The sequence below is a fragment of the Catharus ustulatus genome, chromosome 4 (genome assembly GCF_009819885.2).
Source record: "Catharus ustulatus isolate bCatUst1 chromosome 4, bCatUst1.pri.v2, whole genome shotgun sequence".
NCBI lineage: Eukaryota > Metazoa > Chordata > Aves > Passeriformes > Turdidae > Catharus > Catharus ustulatus.
The window spans coordinates 49,499,006-49,523,862 of NC_046224.1; the positions used below are offsets into that span (position 1 = coordinate 49,499,006).

Sequence of the window (24,857 nt, forward strand, 5' to 3'; positions counted from 1 at the left end):
GTCAAAAACTGAGAAAAGGGCTTCTGTTGTCTGGTGATCATGGGGCTGGCAGGAGCTGGAGGGTGTTGCAGTCTTAAGAAATATGATTTCAGTGCAGTGTGTTTCCTTTCCAGGGGTGGAATGGTTCAGACCAGCGAGCAGTATGAATTTGTGCACCATGCACTGAGTCTGTATGAAAGCAGACTTTCTGCAGAAGCTGTCCAGTGAAGCCAAGGAGGGTAGAACCAAATGTCAGTCTCTTGAGGTAATTTGATTCATTACCTACCAGCAGCTTCTTCAAGGAGTGGGAGAGACGGCTTTGAGGCCAACTTCTGAAAGGATTGTGGACGGTTTGGCAAAAGTACAGAAATTGCTGGACCCTTAATATGTATGAATGTATTGTGAGCTTCCCAAAAATGATTTATAAAGAAGGTACTGTACTGAAACTACACATGGATTTTGTGTATGTATCTAAAGGTGGGTTTAATTCTGTGATGCTGATATCTGCCATATGGAATGTATGTATGTGCTACTGCTGCAGTCAGATGGACATTGGGACTTCTACTGAAGAAATGTTTAACAAGTGTATAAAAGCTTTGACGTTTGCAAACTGTCTTGTGAATGGACTGTCAACTGTACTGTAAAGTGCTATTACTGATTATGTGGTGAGCTTGTTTCTTGGCCACATAATATTCTTGCTGCTAAAATTGCAAGTGTTCAACTATGGATTTAAAAAAAAGGAGTTAATAAAAAAATAAAATTTTGTTTTTGAAAATATTCAAAAGCAGTTAATATTTTATATGGAAATACATGTTCTTCATACTATTAACTATTAAATGTGTATTTACTGTAGGTCTTACAGAGCAGTTGCAGAGCACAATGTCTGTTATTCAGTGTGTATGTATCTACCCTATACTGTTGATTGTCTTAAAACATGCTTCTGCTACAGACCTGAATCCAGTGTATTTGTAAATTGTGTAAGTCATTCTACTTTTAAAAGAAACTTTGTAGCATATATTAAATGGTAAGGATTTTAAATATTTGTCTGTCTTTTATTAATACAGAAATTTTTGCATATGTTGTTTATCTGCTCTATTTCTTTCAGTAAGAGATAGATGCCTTTAGTGATACGGACTCTTCCATGACAGGTTATAAAAGAAAGAAAATGCTGCTATGACTCTTTCCTTTATTCTGTTCTGTAAAGTTTGTTTTTAAGAGACATGCGAAGTTGGCATTATGACTTACAGCACTGGGAGATCTGTTTACAGGGTATAATGAGTTTTTAATGCAGTGATGTTGACTTTGCTTCATACTGCTAATAAATTACCCTTAATATAAAATATTAACCAAAGTCTCTGTTCTTGCCTAGAGTAATTCATGCACACACATTCTTGTACCCCCAGCACAGTTTGGTCAGCCTCCACCATGGCTTCAGACCACTTGAGAACCAATCCAGAGGACACAGGCAATCCCCAGCTGACATGGAGCAAGGTGTACCACCTGATGGGAAGGCAAACCCAACATCACTTGATTCCTCAGGGGGAGTTTCTGTAAGACCTGGTGCAGATGCCAGAGCTTTGCCTCCTCCTCTTCCCCTTCCTCCCCACCCTCCACTTAGCTTTTAGAACTTGTGGAGTTAGAAGTATATTGAGATTTTGCTTGATTGTGTATAGTTATACAAAATGCAGGTTTTTCCCTGGATAATATAGATTATACTTAGTCAGCACCATCTGGATGACCTGTAAATTTGTAATTGTTCACAGGCAACAAATTGCACAAAAGTATGATCCCCTTTCTTTTAGTCTAAAGAGATTCAATAAAATATCTTTTAATTTCCCCAGGTGTTTGAAAACTTCTCTTTTGCTTGTATTTTTCCAAAATAAACCAACTAGTAAACTGAAGAATCATATAAAAGGACAAAGTGCTGTAAAACCCCCCAAAACAATTGAATAGAAGGAAGTGCTCGTCACTGACTTTTTCCCCCATGAAGGCACATTTCCTTCCTAGCCTTCGCTTCACTTATCTGAGGTGGGTTTTTTTAAGAGAAGCATGGGCAGTTGCTAGAGGGAAAATGGATTCTTTATTTCACGTCCTGGTTTCTACCTGTCTTGCCTTGACATTCTCAGGTAAGTGTCTCTCCCCACTTTCCCTCTGCCGATTTGCTCTTTCTGCCACTGAGCAGAGCCCTCTGGCACGGCCAGTGACTTACAAAAACCGAGTCACCTCTTCCCTGGGCTTCGTACCAGAGGAATGAGGGGCAGGGCCAACATAGCCCGTTCTGTTTAGATTCCTTTCCAAAGGAAAATAAACGTCTTCTATGCTGGAGATCTTCTTTTTTTAAGAACATCTCCTGATCCAGGAGCTGAGGTTTTGGGATAAATGCTTCAGAGGGAAGATTCCTATCTTTTATTCTTATTTTATGAAACCTTAGAGACAAAAACTTTCTGTAATGCTTAGTTAGAAAATTCCCAGGTCTGTAAAAATAGGGGAATGACAACATCAGTTGAGGGCAATAAATGCACATTTGGTTTAGCACTTTGTAACTAATGGGGCTGGAAATGTTTGAGTAACTGAGATTAAAAACAAACAACCTAAACATGATATGACAGGGAGGCTTCATTTGAAAGAATCAGTTCTGTGTTCTGTAACAAGTCTGAATTTTGCATTGGTAACTTTCTGAGGTTTTGATTAATGCACTGTAATTTTCTTTATTTGAGTAGCTGGTGTTGATCTTTAAGTGTGGTGACACAGAGAGCTAATCTTATGTGAATTGGAATGGTCACAAAGCTAACAGTTAGAGACATTGGAATAAATCCAGTAAAACAGATGTACTTCCTACCAGTAAAGAGCCTCCATTCCTGTAACACAGGCACTGAGAGACACATCGATTTGTGACTATCCTCCTACATGTTTCCCTCAGAAACATTATGAATTTTACTGAAAAAAAATTTAGGCAGTAAATTATATTTTTAAAAGTCTGTGTTGTGAAACTGAAACAAGAACTTGTAGATCTCTTTATGCTTTCCAGCAGGGAAAATGAGGAATTGGTGTTTGAAGTTAATGGCTCTTGGATTTTTTATATCCAGTTTAATTTTTTCTTATTTTTATAAATAATGAAAGTCAAGATAACCTTGCCACAATAACTTGGTATTTTGCATTTTCATTATTTACATTACCAGCACAAGCATCACATGGGTGTTGTGTTTGGAGGGGGTTTTTTTAATAGGTTCAACTTATGGGAAGTTTCATTAAAAGTTCAATACACAGAAAGTGGGAAGAGAGATTTATTTGCTGATGTATTTTAAATCATTGAGAATTGGGTTTTGTCTAGTAAATTTGTAATCTATAAGGTTTTTCTGGAATTTTCCTTTTCCAGAAGGGTTTCTGATTATCCATGTCCAGAAGCAGCAGTGTCTTTCAGAAAAGAGAGGAGTCATTATGGAAAAGTGCAATATGACCAGCCTGAGCCAGAAGTGGCAGTGGATGGCAGATGACAGGCTCCTCCATGTGAAGTCTGCCCAGTGCCTGAGCGTCTCTACGCTCTCTGCTCTGTCATCTCGCAGCATCATTGTCGATTGTCCCCAGGCAGTCAGGTGGAATTGCCACGAGGATGGGCTCCTGAAGGTGGCCAACAGCTCTCTTTTCCTCACAAAACAAGGCCAGAAGGTAATGGCCAAGCGGAGTAAAAAATATCTTCATATGTGGATGCAGCTAAAAGCCAGCGAGACTGGAAAACCTGTTTATGTAAATCTGTGCTCAAAGCAAGGTGAGTTATTCCTTCAAAAAAATATCCTGGGAGTTTTGGTAACAAAAATGTCTCCGTTAGCTAACTCAAATATGAAAAATTATACTTTATTCATACAGAAGAATGTTTTTCACAGTTGAAAAGTGTTTTGAGAACTATTAAAGAACAGCTGAAATGAGTGCTGTCTTTCTCACAACTGGTGGAGTTTTTACGCCACTTTATATTTTCAGGATGTCTCTCATTTTGTCTATTCCCAACCTCTGTATCAATGTGCTTATATGTAATCTCAGCTCACTATTATTGTGTCATTTCCTTTTTCCATTTCTAAACTGTGGGTACTGATTCCTAGTACTTTTAAAAAATGTGGATGCAAAAAAGTTCTCCTCCCCATTCACTTTATCATTTTCATTTTATCAAACCCAGATTCAATCTGTCAAAAGCAAGAAGACATCTGAAAATCAAACACAATTATTTCTCTGATTACCCTAAATGCATGATTAGAACAGTCATGGCTTACACATTTACGTGTTTATTCAGTGTATGTAATTTTGCTCTTGATCTCTAGGTGCCATATACATGACAACACTCAAAATCCTGAGAACAATGAACTGAATCAAAAGTCCCAGAAATTCTTGGGATAGTACCTTGAAATGCGAAGGTACACATACCTACAGACACGTAGCAGTATATCTGTGTAGTTGTGAGTTTCCATATCCATGGCAAAATGGAAGCTACAGTGGTTTTTGAGTATTGCTTGATAATGTTTTTTTCAATGTCCCATTGTCAGTCCTTCCTGGCGATCCTGTTAATACTGTCCTTATGCACTATTAAGCAGTTCTTCCTAGTAAATAAGAACAACCTACAGACATCTTTTTGCTCTTAATTCTTGTCTTTACAGGGTTAAAAAATGTTTTATGGCCCAAAATTGTTGCATATGGCCAAGTTTTCAGAATGTTTAAACCAAATCCTCATTCTCATAGTTATTGTAAGGCAGGGTACCATTTATTTCAGCAAATTTGCACTTGCAGAACTCTACTCATAGGACTACTCACCTGAAAGGAGTATGTTAGGACAGTTTGCAGAATCAGGGAATGGAAAAGTGGCCATGATGCCATCCCAGCCCTCCCATATATGTTAGAGATTAAAAAGGCAAAATAATTTGAAGTCCTGTGGGGTGCATATGGTTTGCATGTTCAAAGACACTAGGAACAGTTCAGATGAGGTACATAGGTAGTGTTATTTCCTTTGGATAGCTGGATGGAGAAGTGTGGCCTAACAAAGTTAAAGTAACCTTATGCACTTTTCTTAATCATCCTCAGAGGAGAAGGAATTTAAGACCAATAAACACTAAGACAATTGTCATGGAATATTATAGCACCTTCTCATCTATTTACTGTGCTCAGTTCTTACATGAATTTACCTTGATTTTCCTGAAATTCTCTCCATAGACAGCCTGTAAATCTTTTCTAAGACTGTTACTTATTTTTGACAGCTATGGGAAGCTCTGCTGAAAAATCAACAAGACATTATAATCCTCAATACCTGACTAAGAATTGTAGGAATATAATAAGCTCATAAAGCAGAAGTAGTGCAAAGAGATTAATTTTACAAATAGTAGTAATTACCATGAGAACAATATTTAATGCTCCCAATTCTGGTAGTGGCATCAATATGCATATCAAAATTTTCAATACTTAATGTGTAAATCAGTCTTCCAGGAACATCTATCTGCTTTCAGTAAAAGCAGAAGTGGATCAGCCTACAATAATATATTTGGTCTATATTTAGCTAAGATAGTAAAAAATTGAGCAAAATCTTTGGAGCTGAAATGGTTGTAAGTTTCTCTACTCCTGACTAAGACCACGTTTTGCTATAATTTACCCTCTGTTTTCACAGTACTCATAAAAATAGTTTTATTTTGGCATAGGACTGGCTCACTGAATTGCATCCTGAACATCAGCCCAGATAGAATACAACTCCAAACCCAAAACCCGCAACTACCTTTTGTTCTGGACCTTCCTCAAATATCAAACATGAGTTTTTTGAGCCTGGGGAAAGTCTGAGCTTGGATTTGGATTTCAAATCAGCCATCTGAGATGTATTTGGATTTACATGTTTTGTAACAGTCCTGACCTAAAGGACTGTGAAAACCAGGATCAATTTGGGAATATAACCCATCTCTGCTCACTCAGAGCTAATTCCAAATCTAGCAGCAAACAGTCATTCTCACACAAACTCATGTTTGAATCTTGTCTCCAGCTGAAACAGATAACATGAATGGTCATATGGTATCAGTATCCCTTGAGAAGGTGAGAGTTTGTTTCCCACCAAATTCATGAGGACATTCAGAGCAGAGGAGAAAAGACCTCTGTAATGCTAAAGCCTTCTTTTCACCAGGGTTCAGAGCTACTCTAAGCTCAGAAACCAGGAGAAGAAACAGGAATGGAAACAGGCAAGAGAAAAAGATAGGACAGGTGAAGAGGCAGAAAGCAGGTAGAAAGAGCAAAGACTGTTGCATGTAAATAACACTTGTGGAACAAATGCCCACCATTAATGCTGACACGCTAACACTGATGTCACTCCTGACCTGCGTAAGCAATTCTTACAAGCTTCTTTTGTTCTGGGTAGGTTAATTTCAATAAAATATCCAATTAAGAACAGATGCAATGCTATGTGGCACCTTAAATATTACCAGCAAACCTCAAAACCTCTGCTGACCAAAAACTATTCACTAAGTAAAGAATTACTTCAAATGAGGAGACACAAGGCCAAACTCTATGCTGCAGTTATATACTGAGATTGTCACACAGACTGTAGAGCAGTCTGGATGCAGAAGGTGACATGAACTTTTGTAATATGATGCTCTGCATAACATTTCTCTTCTATCATATCACACATGGTAGGGACAACCCCAAACCTGTGGATATAAAGACATTCAAAAAGAATAGCCGATTTTGTGGAGAATTTACTTACAGTTGTGTACCAAGCACTGAAGAACTTGAGAGATCTACAAAGATATAAAACGTTATAGAAAGAATTAAAATAACAACTAGAACACCTTTCTATGTCTTGCTTGTTTCCAGCCTGAGGTAGACAAATACCACATACCAGATATGAGCTGAAGTCTGATGTGCCATCTGACGTTCATGCTGCTCCTTTCCCCTTTTCTGCCCTTGGTTCTTTTCCAGGGTCATTTCTTTCAAATGAGTTTCTCTCTTCCCCTTATCCCCTTTTCAGTTTAGCTGCTTCATAATCGATGATTAAGTTCACATCCCACTGCTGGTGCTGCAGTGCCTGAGGTGGAGGTCAGAACAGACCAGAGCACTGCACACTCCAAGTGTGCTCTAAACCACTGAAGCAGCAGTAGCAACAGCAGAACATTGGAAGGGAAGACTCATGCACCTTCTTGGGACTCTTGGGAAGGTGGAAAAGCACCAAAGAAAGGTGACAGAAGCACAGAAAAGGCAGCAACACTTACCTGCTTTTAAAATTGTGTAAATTAAATGCCTTTAGACCTTAAGCTTTCCACACCTTTAGAGTTTGTAGATACTGCAATAATTCATCCATAAGTTCACTACTGGTTGTAATTTTTTTGTGTGTGTAACTTTTACAAATTTCTTCAGGATAAATTAGAACAGTGATAAACAATATTCTCATTCCACCTTTAAGTTGACCCAAAACATTTTTCCTAAAATACATTCACTGAAATCCATGTTAATCTCTCATAGTTATTTCATAGGTTTTGTAAGTATAAGAGTTTGCTAACATCTATGTCAACCCGTGAAATATCAAAAATTACTTGAATCTTCTTTCTTTTGTCAAAGAAATACTTGGACAAAAAGAGGCATCAATGCCATGTCCTTAGACATAATTACAAGACCATGTACACAATCCAATAGCATACTGATAGAAGCTCAAATATAAATGTGGGTTTAGATTGTTTAAAAAGAAAGGGAGAAATCTGCAGTGTAGCCTAAATCTTTGGGTTGTGTAAATTTTCAAATTCTCAATGAGCCACAGCACAAAGAATATAGAACAAAACCAGCTCAGCTACTTTCATAGAGAAAAAAATGGAACAATAGGCACAGCTTCCCAGAGCAATCAGGCAAGTCCTGCTTTATGATTTCATCTTCTGCTAGTGCTAACAAAGACGCCAATTCCAAACAACTGTACTGCTATTTTTTATTATTACATTATGTCCCTTTGTTTTGTTGGACTTTCATGTAGAAGCTGGAGTGGGTTTGAACTTCTAGGTGTCTAAATGTAGGTGTCTGAAGGAAGGGATTATTTCACTTATCTCAACAAGGTGCTTTTTGTCATTTGAGATGCTCCACGATATTCCACCTGATCTCTGGCTGCCAGACACATAGGTGTGCCATGAGTGTTATGAGAGCCCTGGCAGATGCCTCAGATGCCCTAGGGCAGTTCAGATTCCACTAGGTTTAGGCAACTGAATCAAGGTGTCTATCTAATTCCTGAGTACCTGAGCTCTCTTCAGTAGAGGTGTAATCCATGGAGTTAATGGAATCTAGATGCCCTTCCAGTGACCAAAATCTCACTTCAGGGTGAGCTGGAAATACCCATAGTGTCAGAAATAAGGCTAGTACAGCAATGGTGTTATCATCATAGCAACATGGATGTTCTGCTATCACTGATGCTGAAAGAACCTTTCCGTGACTACTTCAGCATTTCAAAAACAAGCAAGTAAAAGAGCAGCTCAGGGTCAGACTGAAGTTTGGAGGCATTTGGCCTCTCTGACATAAGATACAAGATACTAACTTCTACAACATTTAAATAAAGAAGGAAAAAATTTTCAAGCAGCACAGATTTTGCAGGTTTCAAAAGCCATGTTTAATGGGAAAGAAAGGACATGTAGTGGATTTCGTTCTTCTGCTATACTCCTACATACAACAGAAATCTGAATTATGTTTTTTTTTTATTTATTTACAAGTAGTTAGACAGCTTAAAAGAGAATTAATTTTTTCTTGCACACAAGGAGATCTTAGAGCAACCCCTTCTTGTTTCAAGTCTTGCAGTGAGTTAGATGCAGTCTTATGGAGTGTTCTGTATCTTACACACTAAATATCTGATTCAATTATTTTTCACAAGTAGTTCAGCCTAAGTTTTCTGAAACTTTGCTCTAACAGAGTAGGCAGATAAGTACAATGTGAGCTATTTGAGAAAGCTGCACCATGCCAGTTCAGCTAAGGCTGAAAGCACAACTGTAGGGTTCTCAGATCTTGACAACTAACCATCACTTTTGCTATTCATACACGCAAACATATGGAAGTCCCTGCCTCGTAAGCAGCCTGCTGCTGTGCAGATGGATGTGGTTTGCAGTACACCCCGTGGATGAAATATGCACTTAGTCAGAACATCATAATTTCTCCTAGGTGTGCTACTGATTATTACAATATTATGTTCACACACTGTATATCATGCAGCCACTAGTGATCAACATCAGTGTCAGTGCTGCTGTTCTGTTCCCAAGAAGAATTATACGACTGATTGCCAAAGAGATTGCTGGAACAATGCTAAACACTTCTGAAAAGTTGAGATTTCTGTGTACTTCACTAATGTCCAGAGAGTAGGTGAGTTTTTTCTAGTTAAAAAATTTGGCACTCAGGTTGTGTAGAAATCTGCTCCATGGCCTTATAATATGCAGTCTTCTCTTTTAAGTACCTGCTGCTGAAGAAGGGCTATGAGGATCCTTATGCTAGGATCACAGTAGTGGTTTTACTTAGAATATAAATGTGGATTCTGAGTTTCTGAAAGTGGGTAACCGATATGAACCCTATTAGTCAGTCCACTGACTAATGGAAATACATGGAAAATACAGGTATATATATCTGAAGTTCCAGTATGGCATAGTGCTATACACACGTCACTTCTATCCATAGGTTACAGGTAACAGACTGTAACCAGTATTTTCTGGGAAAGATTCTTTAGCTGGAAACCCAGAATAGCCCGAAGCTTAACAAGAAAGGCTGGGTCATGCAGTAACCAAATACTCATTCATGGAACCTCTGTGGAGTGATGGAACTTTTCTTAGGACCAAGTGTTTTGCTTCTAGGACAGTCGAGCTCTCCCCTCAGCTCCCCTCAGAATGCCAGGTATTCCCATAAATGTCACTGGCAGCACCAACTTCCTTTTTATAGAGGACCAGCTTTCCTAAAACACTATTGCACTGGAATGCAAACATCTTTCTGCTGGAATCACTGCTATTTGTTTGTAAATTAAGCTTTTTTTTTAGTGTGTTTTCATGTGGGGTGTGTAAATATATATTTAGGAACCCAACTGTGTGGCCTTTTTCCCTAAGCAATTGCTGACTACAGATACACCCTTTTTGTACTTTCAGTAAGTTCTACTTCCTGCTGAATTGAGAGATATGTGAGAGGCATAGAGCTCTTTCCAAGTGCTCAAGGCCAGGATTTCTAGTTGCCTACCATAGACTTTCAGTGACCCAGAATTAATAGGAGATGTCCAAGAATGATGACTGGCATGGAATCTAGACTGTCTGGACTTGTGTCAGCTAATGGGTTTGTTGCAGCAGCTGATGACAGCTTGAGCACAAGGTTCCTGTCCTGCTGGTGGGAGCCATGAAGTTTTGTGACATGGGACCACGGCAGACTTTGCATCTCAGGTTCTCCACAGGGGGTTCTGCAAAGGCAGCAGCATGAAGATGATTGTGCAGAGTTGGATGAGACCTGGGATTCCTTTAAACCCTTTGCACAAGTGTAAAAAAGAATTAGATCTGTAGTGTTGTTTTCACTGCCTTGTTTTGGAAAATATTTAACCAGCATTTTTTGTAATTTAATGGAGACTTGGATTTTTTTTTTTTAATTTCCAGAGAAGCACAGTTAGATAAAAGGAAGGAAAACATCTACTCTGGCTACCAAATCTTTCCAGTAAACCACTACTTTTCAAAAAGTTCCAGAACCATGCACCAGGAGAACGCATTGTGCTGTCAAGCACAGCAAACGCTTGCATGGAAATGTCTTCTACTAGGGTTTAAAAATCTCACTTTCCTGTGCAAATCAGAGTGCTGCAAATTTCTTTACATAAACATGCTAACATATATATTTGCACATATTAAAAGAACCTGATAATGTTGATTTTATGGATGCTCACCCACTGCTCCTTTGGTTAAGAGGTAATCACAGATTGCCCAGCTAAGACATCATAAGTGCACACCAAGTAATTGCATTTGAAAGCTTCTGCGGCAATTTAACCCAGTCACTACTTTGTTTTCAGAGGATTTGTGAGCTAAAATTGTTATAGATGGCAAACAGCCCAGTGGCTCAGCAGCAAAACAAGGTTCTATCGTGCTGGAGACCCCAGTTCAAGGACAGACAAAGTGTCTTGGGCATCGAGCCAATACACACTAGCTGTGTTATAGCAATGGCAGGGCAGCTTTTTGTGAGAAGGGGCCAGTGAGTAATTCCAATAGTTTAGCTGAAATGTGATGCTACCAGATGTAGAGGCCACCATAGCTTGAACCCTGCCCTCACTGCCACAAAGAAAGGATATTAAATACATACCAATGGGGAGGAAGAGCCTGGAAAATGTGGAGGAAAAATGTGTAGTAAAATCTTTCCTGAGCTCTAATTGCAACTTTGGCTTTCTCTGAAGGATACGTGACTGAAAAAGCGAATCCACTGTCATATTTGCAGATACTTCATTTAAGTTATAGATCATTAGCTGAACCTTGGGAAGGCAGCAGTCAGGGACTAGCATGGGGTCTGCATAGGACTGGTTTTAGAAAGCAAGAGAAGTGTTTGTGTGAGCACAAGGAACTTACCTTGAATATGTATGTTGAGGAAAAAAAATCTTGAAAAAATAATTTTGAAAAATTATACTGAACAAAGCCATGTTTTAAACTTACACCAACAAAGGCAGATAAGAATCTGGCCCATGCACTTAGAAAGGAGCGGGGAGGATTGACAATATAAAGCTGGCCCTGTGTGTCATTTTGATAGATACAAGCAAGTGAAAAAGTTGCAAATGAAAAACATTATACTGTTAATGACAAAATGGCAACCTTTCTCTTCCTTCAGAATCTCTGACAGACTGCATTTAAAAAGAATGGTGTGAGTGTTCATGGACATTTTTTTTCTGGTTGTGTTTTGCAGGCTTTGGTATTGATGCAAAAACACATTTGCACTGAAAACAAAAAACCTATAGAACTGACAGGTGCGCTTAAACTACTTGGAAGTCGTATCAGCCACATTTATTGAATCTAATGAATTGTTTATAAAAATGTAGAGCTGATTTTGATAATTTTCCTTTATTTGTCTCAGATGTCCAAGATGCAGACACTTCTGTGTGGAGTACTAAAACTACATCCCCCTCTTCAAGTGCTGTTACTACTCGACCTGAAAATGTTTTGAAGAGTAGCACAGAGATGTTCATCAGAAATGTGACTGAACACTTCAGTAAAAATCCCATTGAAAACCTCTTCTTTGACTTGAAACCTGCAGTAACAGAGAAAGCCTGGATTCTTACAACCACTCTTCAGTACTCTAGCACTACAGAAGAGGTAAGACAGAAGAATTACTGATTTTTATTAAGCCTGCTCCACTCTGTGGAGCGTGGTAGCTATTACAAGTGGATGTTTTGTGGGCTTAAGAAAACAACAAACCAAAACCTGAAAAAAAAAATAGCTACAGGACTAAGCTTTGATTTTTTTTTTTTTGTTTTTGTCGGATGCTGTGTTTTGATGTTCATGCTGACAGTGTCCTTTGCTAGAAGCCTAGCTGCAGAAAAATTCTGCTTCTTATGAACAGTTCAATTCTGGTGCACACATTGCATTGGGAAAAGTTCAAGGAAAATTATCAGGATATGTGGGAAGCAATGGAAAGCTCCTGGATGTGGCAGGACCCACAGGAGCTTGGGTATCTGCTCTCAGTGACTCAGGGTCTGGTATTGTTTGTTGCATGATGTGGGGGTCTAGCTCTAGTTACACGCTAAGAATTACACTACGACCTTATTTACAGATAATTATTACATACATTGTTACAGATCAAAGCAAAAGAAATCCAAATGCTTTAACTGGCCTCAAAAGGAGCCCTGGCCTTGGCCAAGGTCAGCTGATCTACTGGGTGATAGGCAGAGTGGAAACACACAGACACTTCTTATTCTCTGCTCTGTCTGACCACAAACCACCCTGGCAGAGAAGGTGAATGGGGCTGCCAGCCCCAGCTGTAGAAGGAGCACATGGCAGGCCATTTGCTCCAAATCAGTTTCCAGTCTTCCTTTTCTGCAAGACTCGGTTCAGCAAATCTGGAATCACCACTGCCAAAATGTATGCAGGTGGTCACAACTAAAGCATGCAAGACATTATTGGTCACTGTATTACTATTATCACACAGGGGTTTAGAACTGAAAATCCCTAAATTCCCTGGGGCTTGTCATCCAGGAGACCACACCACACTCAATGTATTGGGGTAGGCAAACATGTTTCAGTTACTACTATGTGTTGAAACAGTAAGACTAAGAAATGTCTTTTATGTTTGGGAAGTCTGTGGACAGAGTGTCAAGGTCCATAAACTTGATGGTTTATGGACCCCAGCACCACTGTTCTGATGTTGATGAGGAGAAGGGACTGAGCCAAGAATGGATGCACTGGACCTCATTCCACAACTGATGCAGTTCTTTTTAAAATGAGATCTCTCTGGCCCCGTGCATGCAGGCTGAGCTGATTTCCCCATGCCCTCTGTTCATTTGCATACCTCCTGCACATAATACTTGTTCCCTCCAAATGAAAATGTCCTATAAAACCAGGTATTACCCGAAATGCCTCCAGCACCAGAACTACATAATCTTGCCAAAGCAAAAGAAATGGCACAGTTTTAACAGAAACTACTACCTCTTGTGTGTCTGCCCCACTCCACCTCCTGAAAACACATCATTTGCGCTGAGCAAGCTGCTTAGGTCAAAACTTTCAAACTGGAATTCTGATGATAAGCTGTCTAAGCATACCTGACAAAAAAATCCGTAATAGTTTTCTCTTATAGCCTCCAACTGGCTCTGGACATTTGAATCTAGATATATCAATTTAGAGAGACAAAATCTTTGGCCTCCATCTCTGTTTCCTGGTCTTTAGAATGGAGTTAAAAATATTATTTGTCAAACTTCAGGGATGTTTAAAGGATTAACTGGATTTAACACAATACTTTGAAAACACATAGACTAAGTGCTGAGTATTGTTGTGAGGAAGACAATACCTTCTATGAACTACATTTGCCTGGGCTAGGGCCTCTTGTTTGCAGAAGCAAAGCCATGTTATTATTTGGCTGTGCACATACCCATTTTGGGGGGGACAATAGTGACATTTCAATTGAACAAAATGTTTAGTTTAGAGCTGCCTTGGATTTCAAGTAAAACTGCAGCTTGCACTTTGAATCCTTGACAAAAGCTATGCAAAGCCCATTTCCTCTTGATTACAGAGACAGAGAGGTTGGTGTTAAAAAAAAAAAAAAAAAAAAGTCAGGAAACCTTGGGAAAGTGTCTGAAAGGGACTTTGGAGCCTGCTATTAGAGACACGTCCGGCAACTCCCAAAACTCACTTCCAGTCCTTTTTTCAGTTTAATTAGTTTCTTGGCTTGCCACACAGGTCAGTAAGTGTTAAAGGCTGTGTGACTGCTGATTTACTAAAAGCGCATTTATTCAATACCAGTCTGGAAATAATTACTTGCATTATGTTGGCTATTCTATATAAATATATTGCTATCAGTGAATGATGGACCCCTCATGTTTTATTCCTGTGCTGGCATAGGTATCTGTGTCAGACCTTACTGGTACAGCAACTTTTGCTGGATAATATACAGAAGGAAGTCTCAAAACCTGTAATAGACCAGTATTTTCTACTAATACAAAAAAAAAAAAAAAAAAAAAGTAAAAATTTTGATAGCAAGAATAAGAGTAAAAAAGTAGTAACTTCTGAATTATGCACACTTCTGAGAAGCAGTAATATCATTTTCCTCCACAAACCAACTCTAGCCAGAGGAGACAAACAGGTATTTATTTCCAAAAGTCTTTAAGTTTTATTTGTGGTAGGTTCTACTTTTTTTCCTGAATTTTATGTTTGCAGTGTTGATTATGCTTCTTTTTCCTTTTGCTTATTACATCTACTTAAACGACTTACATCTAAATATCCAAATTATATCTTCCCTGCAAGTTCAGGTCATCTTGTTTTCAAAAATCCTTAGAATAATGTGAGCTTCTTTTCAAGAAAAGAAAGGTTACCCTGAATGTTTTAATTTTCAGAGAGGGTTTTGCAGTAACCCAAACATGCCATGTCGCACCTTAAATCATTACAAGACATCTATGTAATTTTAGTCCCAGTTTAGGTCTAAAAAATACACCTTGTGTTTCCCATCAATGATATGATTGTCCCTGAGCTAGCTCTTTGGGGTTTGGTTCCTCCTTCTGTCTGAAGTATGTAAAACATCTCTTCCGAGGGAGATCTTCTGTGATGGGCTTGAGAACAGCGTAATAAACAACACATATTTATTTTGTCGCTTAAGGCAACGATCATAAAGTTATTAACTATCCTCAGCTTTGCCAAGTACAGCACAACACTTTCAGTGCCATGTCCCTAGGACCAGACACGGAGGTCCACTGGGACAGATTAAGTTTTCTGTAGGTGCAGGTAACACCCTTAAGTGTTCAGACTTTTGATTTCAGAACAGAAGAATGAGAGCTAAGGTTTTTCAGATATTTGTATCTTGTTTGACAGGCTGGTGCCAGAAAAATCCTAGAGCAGCAGCTCCCTGAAAAGGCAGATGAATGTTACTAAATCTAGAACCATTTTTTTCCTCAGAGAGGGCAAAAGTGATGCAGAGATGGTGCTGAACTTGCTTGAAGTACTGCTTTTAAAAGTCATAATGGCACACGCATAATGCAGTACAGAAAGACGCAGAAAAATGCCATTCTTGTGGAAGAAAGTAAAATGTCCATTTCCTTCTTTTGTGAACCTCAAATTCACTCCGTGGCTGCTATTGTGCATTTGAATATCCAAACGTGCAAAATGCTTCTGTGTCTACACTTCTGTCTCCCCACATACACACGTGTGAGTTTTCAGAGGCTGAAATTTAAACAAGAAGGAAACAGGTATGCATGGTGGAAATTGAAAGTTTTGGTTTTGGCAGTAGCCAACTCGGAGTTGCACACAATTTTATTGATGCAGTCTGAAAACAGGGAGACTTTCTTGCTTCCCATGGTGCGTGTAATTTTAGCTTAGGAGTTATTCATGGGATGTGGGAAAGAATTGTTTAGAGGACACAAGTTGAAACAGAAAATGGAGATGACTTGGCTGCTTCCAGACAGACTGCTGCTACAGGCAGGACCTCAGAGTTGGACTCTGCTGGACTTTCCTGGATGCAACACCTCTGGCTGCAGTGCCACATGGCCAGGGAGAGAATGGAGACCTTGGTGGTCTACAATTAACCCTTAGAAACATCAGAGTTTGGGACCTGGGAGCTGGAGAGGTGGGTTACAGATAGCTGAGGCCAAGAGGAGGGTGGGCTAGGAGGTGGGATGGCAGAGAAGGGTGGCAGGTGTGAGGACAGCAGGCATGTGAGATGGGGTGGCCATGGAGTGAAGCAGGTGAGGCTAGGTGTCCAAGACCAGTGGCAGGCAGGAGGAGAAGGAGTCACAGGAGGCAAGGCAGCCTGAGGTAAGGCTGGCAAGAGGCAAGTGGGAATGAGGCAAGACCAGCATGAGACAAAGCAGCTGCTAGGTGGGGCAGAGGCTCACATTGTGAGCCGATGCGACCATGAGACAAGGCAAGGCAGCGCCAAGTGAGGCTCAGCCGAGTGCCGTCCCCCAACAGCGGCAGCGCTGAAGGGCCCCGTGCCCGGGGAGCGCTTGGGAAGACAAGACACAGGGGAAAACCGAGATGAGGAGGAAGCAGCGAGGAAGGAAGGGAGCTGGGGTGGGAGAGGAACTGGGAGGAAGGTGGGATGCTTGGGGAGAGGGGGGCGGCACCCCGGACCCGGTCGCCTGCCCGGTGGGCGGCAGGACCCGACTCGCCGGGCTTCGCCCCCCGCAGCGAGACGCGAGGAAATCGCCTCTTGATTGCGGAAGTCGGCGGGAAGGGCTCCGGGAGAGTCAGCCCGGGTCAGAATGGCAGCGTGGGAAGCGGCGGCCGCCTCCCCCGCCTCCTCCGCTCCTCCTCAGCCGCGGGCGGGCAGCCCCCCCAGCCCAGGCCGGTGTGAGGGAGGCGGCTCGGCGGCCGGGGCAGCCCCGAGCGCATGCAGCAGGCGGGCGGCCCGGCACAGGGCTCGGAGCCCGGCGGGGAGCGGGGGCCCCCGGGGCCCGCCGCCGCCAATTCACCTCTTCGGACCCCCCAACCCCGCCGTCCCTTCCCCTTTCCCCCTCCCCGCGAGGGTTTTTGGGGTTAAAAACTGTCGGCGATGCTGAGCTATGGAGCGGGATTCGCCCTGTGGACGGCGCTGGCCCTGACCAAGGTGAGCGGCCCGGAGGAGAGGGGCGGTGTAGGGTCGCCCCTCGCAGGTCGCAGGCGAGCGTGGGGGACACGGGCAGGGGACGGGGCTGGGGCTGAGCCCGGCGGTGCTGGCGGGTCTCTCAGCGCTCTCGCCGCTCTCCGCAGGCCGCGCCGGGGCAGGCGGCGGGATGCAGCGCCAACCTGACGGAGCGGAGCGTCGCCGGGCAGAGCGTTCGGCTGCGCTGGGGCGCCGCGGGCCGCGCCTGCAACTTCAGCCTGAGCGGGCACTCCGAGGACGGCGAGGCGGCCGGCTGCCAGCCCGAACCCGAGGGCAACGGCACCTACGGCTGCACCCTGCGGGGCCTGGAGGCCGGCACCTGGTACCACCTGCGCATCGAGCCGCTCGCCGGCGGCGAGGCTCTCAACATCTCCCTGCAGACAGGTACGGGCGCGGCAGGTGCGCGGCGAGGGACGCCGGGCTTTTCCTTTCCCTCCCCTTGCTTCGGCCGGCTCCAGGGGGAGGAGGAGAGCGATGCATTTGCAGCTACTGCAAGCGGACAGTGTTTGCTGCCCTGCGCTTGAGTTCTTTTTAGCCCACTACCAGAAGTAACTATAGTTAACCCAATGCTGACAGTTAACCCAGCAGGCTTGAAAGAAGAAGGAGCTGTGAAGATATTACGTCAGATTTTTTTTTTTGTAGTAGCAGTAGTAGCCCATAGCATCCTTTGTGCTCATGCAAACATGTTGTTGTCATAGTTCCGCAATTGACAGTGTATTTACTGTGTTTAAAATACAGTCTATTTCATAGCAGGTAAGCCTACTTTAAGGACAGCTTACTGTTTCAGCCCATTTCCATGCTTTTATTCTGTGTAACCAGAGTCTAAAAGTTGGAAAGTAAGGCTGAAACTTCCTTCTTACGTGTTTTCCTTGGATATCACCAGTGAGGTGTTATGATATACAGTTGTGTGCAGAGCACCTACAGTGACACATCCGTGACTGGATGTATAAATGGTCCAGCAGCCTGACAGAGGCTGGCCAAGGAAAGCACCCTCTCTGCATTTGTGTTTGTCTGGGCATATGAACAATTCAGCTATGAAGCAATGGACAACATTGAATGGCAACAGCTGCAGTGGCACAACTGACTTCTTTCTACCTGTATTTGTGCTATTTTGAAGATGATAAAATATAATATTGTTCAACCTCTTAAAGGCAGTAGTTCAAGACCCAAAACAGAGAGGTCTGAAATGAAGTCCATCATTAAATGCCTCTCTGATTTGCTCCTAAGGTGTCAGTTTTAGAGAGGTACTTAGTATTGCAGGTTATAGCAGCCAAATACTCAATTACCTGTTCAGAGGTGTCGCTTTCTGTCAGAACCTTTTTTACTTCATTAACCATACAAATGCACTAAATACTTTCCATTAATTTACTGTAGTAACTCAAGTTAAAAAAATCCATTGACAAGTCTGCTGGTGTCATAGCTATACACTAAGCATAATCATGTCAGTTGGTAAAAATTAGTAATAGTTTCTATGCAGACAGTGATTTAAATTTGTTGTGCATCATGCTGATTGTTTTTAATATTGATATTGATGACTTGTAATGTGAAAACTGAAAGAATAGATCAGCCATTATCAGAGACAGGTATAAATCACCATCGTTTCTGTATAGTAAAGTTCTATTGAGCACTTGCATGGAAGTAGAGAAGATACCATTTTAGAGCACATTTTGATTAATGCACAGCCATTAACACAGAAACTTTTACATGCCATTTATGACTTTTTTATCATTAAATAGATTTTTCAAGGCTGTAAGATGAAAGTGTTTGTAAGCAGCTGATCATTAGAGTCATATTCCATAGCTGACATCAAAGTGAAAAGTCTGATTAAAGTTTAAGTTGAAATACTTAAAATTGGTATACCATAGTTGAAGTGAGACTTACATTTGGATTTTGGATAGCAGAGATCAGTCAAAAGCATGAAATAAGAATAGAGGAGCCATGAATGTTTCCTGCAGAGAGCTACTCAGATTGTTCTGTGGTTCCTTGCTTTCCTTGAGTTGAATTGCTTGATGGTGTTCAAAATACACAATTAGCCCCAAAATTTGTCTTTTGTTTTTTTCTGAAGAATTTTTCTAAGTTATGCCTGTGAACAACCTATTTTGTATTGTCCATACTAAGCTTTTCAATGCAGAACAAGGCAGGATTATTCCTCTTATGTTTCCACCAGGGGCAGCATTTTAAACCAGTTTCGCGGAAGCTTTTTTTCACTTGTTCCTTTGTGACTTGATGACAGTAGTTTTAGTTTACTATCTGCTGAGCCTGAGTGTCCATAGGCATGCATTCCTGGAAATTGTCTTGTGAATATGGAACTGTAAGCAGTCTTTCCAGCCATATTGTAAACAAAATTTCCACCAATTTCAAAGGTGGTGGAACTGAGCTATCATGGGCCATCTAAAACCTTGGTGTCTGACCTTGGTACTCAGTGAGGTTCCCTTCCTGAGCTCTTTTTCTAAGGAAGATGGGCTAAGCTGTCCATTGAAGGTGCTTGCTGTACTGGCTATCAAAGGTGGGTGGGTTAGACCGGGAAACTGAGGTGTAGTTGGTTGAAGTGAAAGGAATCCCATCTCATATGTTTTATTTTTGCAAAACGATGTTTCAACATCTATATCATCTTGATACAATAAATACACATGAGAAAGTGCGAGAAAGTTGCAGGTTTGTTTATATACATAGTTCAGAAACTAGCTTTTTGCTCATATTTAATCCTGTAAAAACTTTTGTGTGCCAGTTCTGAGTTTAGTTTTCATCAAGTTTCTTTTACAAGGTACCTGAGTAGCTAAGCATATAAAATCCAAAACATTAGGTTAAATTTTGAGTGTGAACTTTTCTGACTGGGGATTTACAGTGAAAGAATAGAGTAATGCATGCCACAGTTGCAGTGGTAATGTAAAAGCTTGGAGAGGACCAGAGTGACCATTAGAGTATATAATGTCACATTAAAATCACGATCTATGTTGTTTGCAAGTTTGATATTCCAATAGAATAATTGTGCAGCTCACCAAGATTCCGTAAACTGTCAAGTAACATCAAATTCACCCTTGTGAATCTTTTTGTAGAAAAGCAGCTTCTATTTCACTTGTGGATACATGGATCTAAAGTTTAATAATATGTGAACTAGTGGTACAAGAATCCACACTACCCCTCTAAAATGACTGTCTTTACTCAAGAAGTTTTGATCTGTGGGTTGTCAATTTAAAACAGCAAGAATTTTAGTTCTGTAGAGCAGAACTAAAATAGGTCATCCAAAATGATGGAAAACACAGTCACATATCCACTTCATAAACCATAGACATGGAAACACACACAGTGCATTTGGGCTATTTTGGTAGAATAGGAAAGAAAGAGAAAGCTGATAACACCATTTATCAGCTCTGGGTACAGATAAATTTTCCACTGCAAAACTGAAATTACTGATGTTAGTAGGTACAAGTCTGCATACTTGTTTCATGTTAGTATTTACAATTTGTTGGAGTTTTTCTAAGATAAATATATAGACATGAAAGAGCACATAAAACCATCCAACTAGTCAGCATGCTGCTGACATTGTAAAGCTGGCATATGCACCTTTCAGTCCTTTCATGTTATATTCTTTGTTTTTCAGTAAAACTAGTTCTGCAATTAAGAAATTATGTATGGCAAAAGATGGTAGGGTTTTGCCTTTCCTGATTTCAAGTAAGATACATTTAAAATTCTCAAATCTCCAAATATCTGTGCACCAGTATAACTATATTTCAATGAATGATTATGTCTAGTTAAAAACAGTAGTATATTAATAGATCCTAAATTGCAGTTAAATTTATACATTTCAATTCTGAATTGGAATTCAGATTTGAGATACTGGTCTAGAGAACCACAAAAAACAATTTGGCAATTACTTCACTTTCAACTATGGCTTCTAAGATAGACTTATAAATGCCATTTTCAAAATTGTTGTCTACAGAAGTATTACAGTGCTACATTATGTTACTGCCTAATCCAAGCCTCCTGTTCTGAGAGAGCTAAGAGGTAAATAAAAATTTGTTAGAAAATCCGTTAAGTATTTGAATGAAAAGAAGATAGGATTTTATCTTTCAAGACGCAGACTGTTAGAGTGCTTTTTCATTGCAATATATAACTGTCTAAATGCCAGAAGTATACCCTGGCCATGTGTTCACTCCTGTAAATTTCAAATTATTTGGGACAAATTTGATTTATTAGCCATCTGTAGGAACAACATATGACATGGCTCTAACTATAGGCTGTATAATCCTATCATCTATAATCATGTAATGGTTATAATCATCATTTCAAAGCCAGAGTACAAGAAGAAAATAAATAACCGTGTTTTAAGATTCTCTAAGTTGCATATCATCCCAAAGAAATGGATATTTGTGCTTAGTAAAGACAATGAAATTAACCCTATTTACTTAATCTTCAGCAAAATCCTTCTCAAGTAGGTTACTGTTTTATGAAGAGGAAAAGCTAGGAAAAACATGGATAATAATGGAGACTGGCAGAAATTCCCTGTTACTAAGTCCTGGGCTCATACCTCCCATTTGTTGGCTTTTTCTCCTGCATAAGGCAGGTGTGTTCCTGTGCTTACAGGCTGTATCTGGTAGTAATGTCACTTCAGTTTGACATAGCCATATCTGTAAATTGGATCTGCAGCAGCTGTATACACAAATCATATCCTCTTCCCCAAAAGTGAAAATGGAGTTGCAATATAACTCAAAGACCATTAAGTCTTCTGAAAGATGCCTTTGTAGACCAGGGAGCATTAATTTGTATAGTGTCAAATGGTATAAAAATATCTTGATGAAAATATTTTATTTCTGTGATATATCAGTGTTGTATCATTCCCAACAGAGACTTGTATAACAATGTAAATGGTTTTTTAAGTGTTTGTTTCCATCCAGGGCTCTTTCAGCCCAGGCACTTCCCAGTCTCATTGTTCCTTTGTTCTAGCGGATGTACAAAGAACTGAGTGTTTTGTTTTCTGGACCAGATAGATTAGATAAAGTCTGAATTTCTGAACTTCACCTTCTAGGCACGCAACTTTCTTCTTTGCTCATGCACCTAGAAGACAGATTACCCAGGACAGTATGAGTGCTTCTAAAAATGCAGATATATTCTTTTGTCAAATTTGGCAGATAATACAGATGACAATGGTGATTACTTTTGCAGGACTAAAGAACAGTTGACCTTATTCTAACTTAGTCAGAAAGAGGGTTAAACTTCTTGACAGTTATCATGACTGTTCTCTCAATGTCAGTCAAATTTAAACTTTTTCACTTGGCTGTGCATCTGACCATTTATAGTGCTGGAATTTATTTCTGACTTCCAAAGTCTGACCTTTCAGATTAGAACAATTGACTTCAAGGAACAAGATTATACCCCCACTATTCACTTTTGCCAACATAATAGTCTTTAGTGCCTTAGTATATATTATAGGTGGAGCTGGTAGTCAAACCCATTGTTAAGATTTCCTGACACTTTTCATTAAAACCTCCTGTTTCAGTTGCTGTAACTGGATGAAGTTTTAACTATTTGGCATGAAGTGTGATGTGCTTGGTCCTTGAATTGATTTTTAATATTAATATTATTTTTTCTTTTTCAGATTTAAACAGATTTAGTTTGACCTTTAAGAAAGTGGTCAAGAAAAGATAATTAATTTTATTGATTGATTTTGTTAATCAATTTGTTTAATTTTCATCTCTTTTCTTGAAGAACACTAACATCTCTGTGGTCCAAATAAAGAATTTGAATTTAAGCAGTGACATGGGTACAAAGGGACACAGTATCTTTCAGAGTCACAGAAAGTTTGAGGTTGGAGGGGACCTCTGGAGGTCATCTGGTCCAAGCCCTTGGCTCAAGCAGGGCCACCTGGATCTGGTTGCCCAGGACCATGTCCAGTCAGTTTTTTAATGTTTCCAAGGAAGGAGAAACTTTCTTCACATTCCTAATGTATTTGATTGACAAAGTAAACTACCAAAACTTGGCACTATTCTGTTCTCAGCAGAGCTTTGTAGGAAGTGAACAAACCTTCCACACACACAGAATTTGAAGAAAAAGCAGCTTAAGGGCTCCTAAGGTCCTCCTGCTTATGTATTTTTAGGCAGGGGGTTGATTCGGCTTCATCCTTTCAGCCTTTACATTGCATTTTTAACTTACGTGATTGGCACATTTTTATCTCCTTTGTTCAGGGAACCAGGCAGCAATGTCTGCATTGGAAAAACAGTCTTGTTCTTCTGTGTTTGAGGTGCTCTTCATACAGAGACCACAGTTCTCAGCCTGGATGCATCTTACACTCCTGATCTGATGCTAGGAAAGAGTGGCATAGACTGTACTCTTATGGTACAATAATTTATTCTTAAATTATTTGGAACTTTAACGTCCCAACTGATGAAGGCTTGATTTCACTGCTTTGGGTTGCTTCATGATACCTTCTTAGTAAGCATTTGCTTAACCTTATTGGAAGACATAAATGTCAATACCTTAGTACATCAACACGTAATGCATTTTGTGTGGTTTTGTGTGAAGTTTTGGAGAATAAAATCAACCGGATTCTTTAGATTTGGTCAGTTTGACTTTCCTTAGAGTGTATCTTATTTCACAGGTGATTTTACTGGAGAGCTTCTTAATAAACAGTATAATGAATGTTGAGAGTTTCAGAGAAGTAATCCCACTATTAGTTCCTTAAGATATCATTAATGTACTGTTTGGGGATTTTTAAATTTATATAAATGGTACTACAACAGAGCAGAAGTGTATTCTATCAGAATCTGTTTGAAGTCATTGAAGCTAATACTAAAAACAAAAGATCATTGCCCTTAACGTTGTATAAATGCTCATGCCCATAATTGATACAGTGTTTAGGGTGAGCGCTAGGAAGTGAAAACTGTTGCTGCCATCTATAAAGCTACATTACACTGAGGCTCTGACTATAATTTGCTAGGTTTACATGTTTGCTGCGTCTTATTAAAGTTGTTACAGTTCTACTATCAACAAATTTCCATGCTTGCAATATACCTCCACAGTGGAAGTGTTTTGCTATGTGTATGTCTATGTATGTACAAAAATATAAAAGTAATACTTTGAATTCCACAAGACTCACTTGTAGACTGGCTTCAATGCACAGCGTTTATAAATAGAAAACTTTTTTGAAAAGTATTGGCAGCATGATGATAATAAAGGGAGAATTTTGGAAGATTTTTTGTGCTGCTGTATAAGATTTCAGACAATCTCAAAGCAAGAAATAGTTTATGTTTTCTGGGGTTTTTTTTCCTAACTGCAGATCCCTTGCCACCATCTCATTTGGAAATTAATAAGGAAAAAACTACATTCACAAGCTTGCAGGTTCGATGGGATCCTTCCTCAGGAAAGGTGGACATGTACAAGCTAGTATTATTTGATCGCGATGAGAAAAAGATACAAGAAGTCTCCATACCAGGAAGAATTTCAAAAACAGAAAATACTTTTTCCAGTCTCATTCCTGGGAATAAATACAACATTGTCCTCAGTGCTGTTGCTGGAAATAAGACTACCCCAGAACTTCACATAAGTGGATCCACTGGTAGGACTTCTTTTTGTGTGATTCATCTAAGTAAAAACACTTACAGTATTCTGCACTTCTGCATTTTGAAATT

The 24,857-nt window shown here is 40.1% G+C and overlaps 2 protein-coding genes across 4 annotated transcripts in view; both read left to right on the forward strand.

Annotated features, from left to right (window-relative positions):
• The window catches only part of PTPRR (protein tyrosine phosphatase receptor type R), a 134,730-nt gene extending 133,400 nt beyond the window's left edge, over window positions 1–1,330 (forward strand). Inside the window, exon 14 of the mRNA XM_033058310.1 lies at window positions 114–1,330. Coding sequence (XP_032914201.1) covers window positions 114–207 — 94 coding nt within the window. The 3' untranslated portion in view covers window positions 208–1,330. The remainder of the gene's footprint in view (window positions 1–113) is intronic.
• A 706-nt stretch (window positions 1,331–2,036) lies between these two features.
• PTPRB (protein tyrosine phosphatase receptor type B) overlaps window positions 2,037–24,857 on the forward strand; it is a 63,353-nt gene continuing 40,532 nt past the window's right edge. Inside the window, exons 1-5 of one of the 3 annotated variants that reach the window (XM_033058061.1) lie at window positions 2,037–2,105; window positions 3,356–3,745; window positions 12,025–12,263; window positions 17,340–17,616; window positions 24,506–24,784. In XM_033058061.1, the coding sequence (XP_032913952.1) occupies window positions 2,051–2,105; window positions 3,356–3,745; window positions 12,025–12,263; window positions 17,340–17,616; window positions 24,506–24,784 (1,240 nt within the window). In that variant the 5' untranslated portion in view covers window positions 2,037–2,050. Of the gene's footprint in view, window positions 2,106–3,355; window positions 3,746–12,024; window positions 12,264–17,067; window positions 17,197–17,339; window positions 17,617–24,505; window positions 24,785–24,857 lie in introns of those variants that run through there. The other 2 variants (XM_033058060.2, XM_033058059.2) reach the window with 2 other exon arrangements.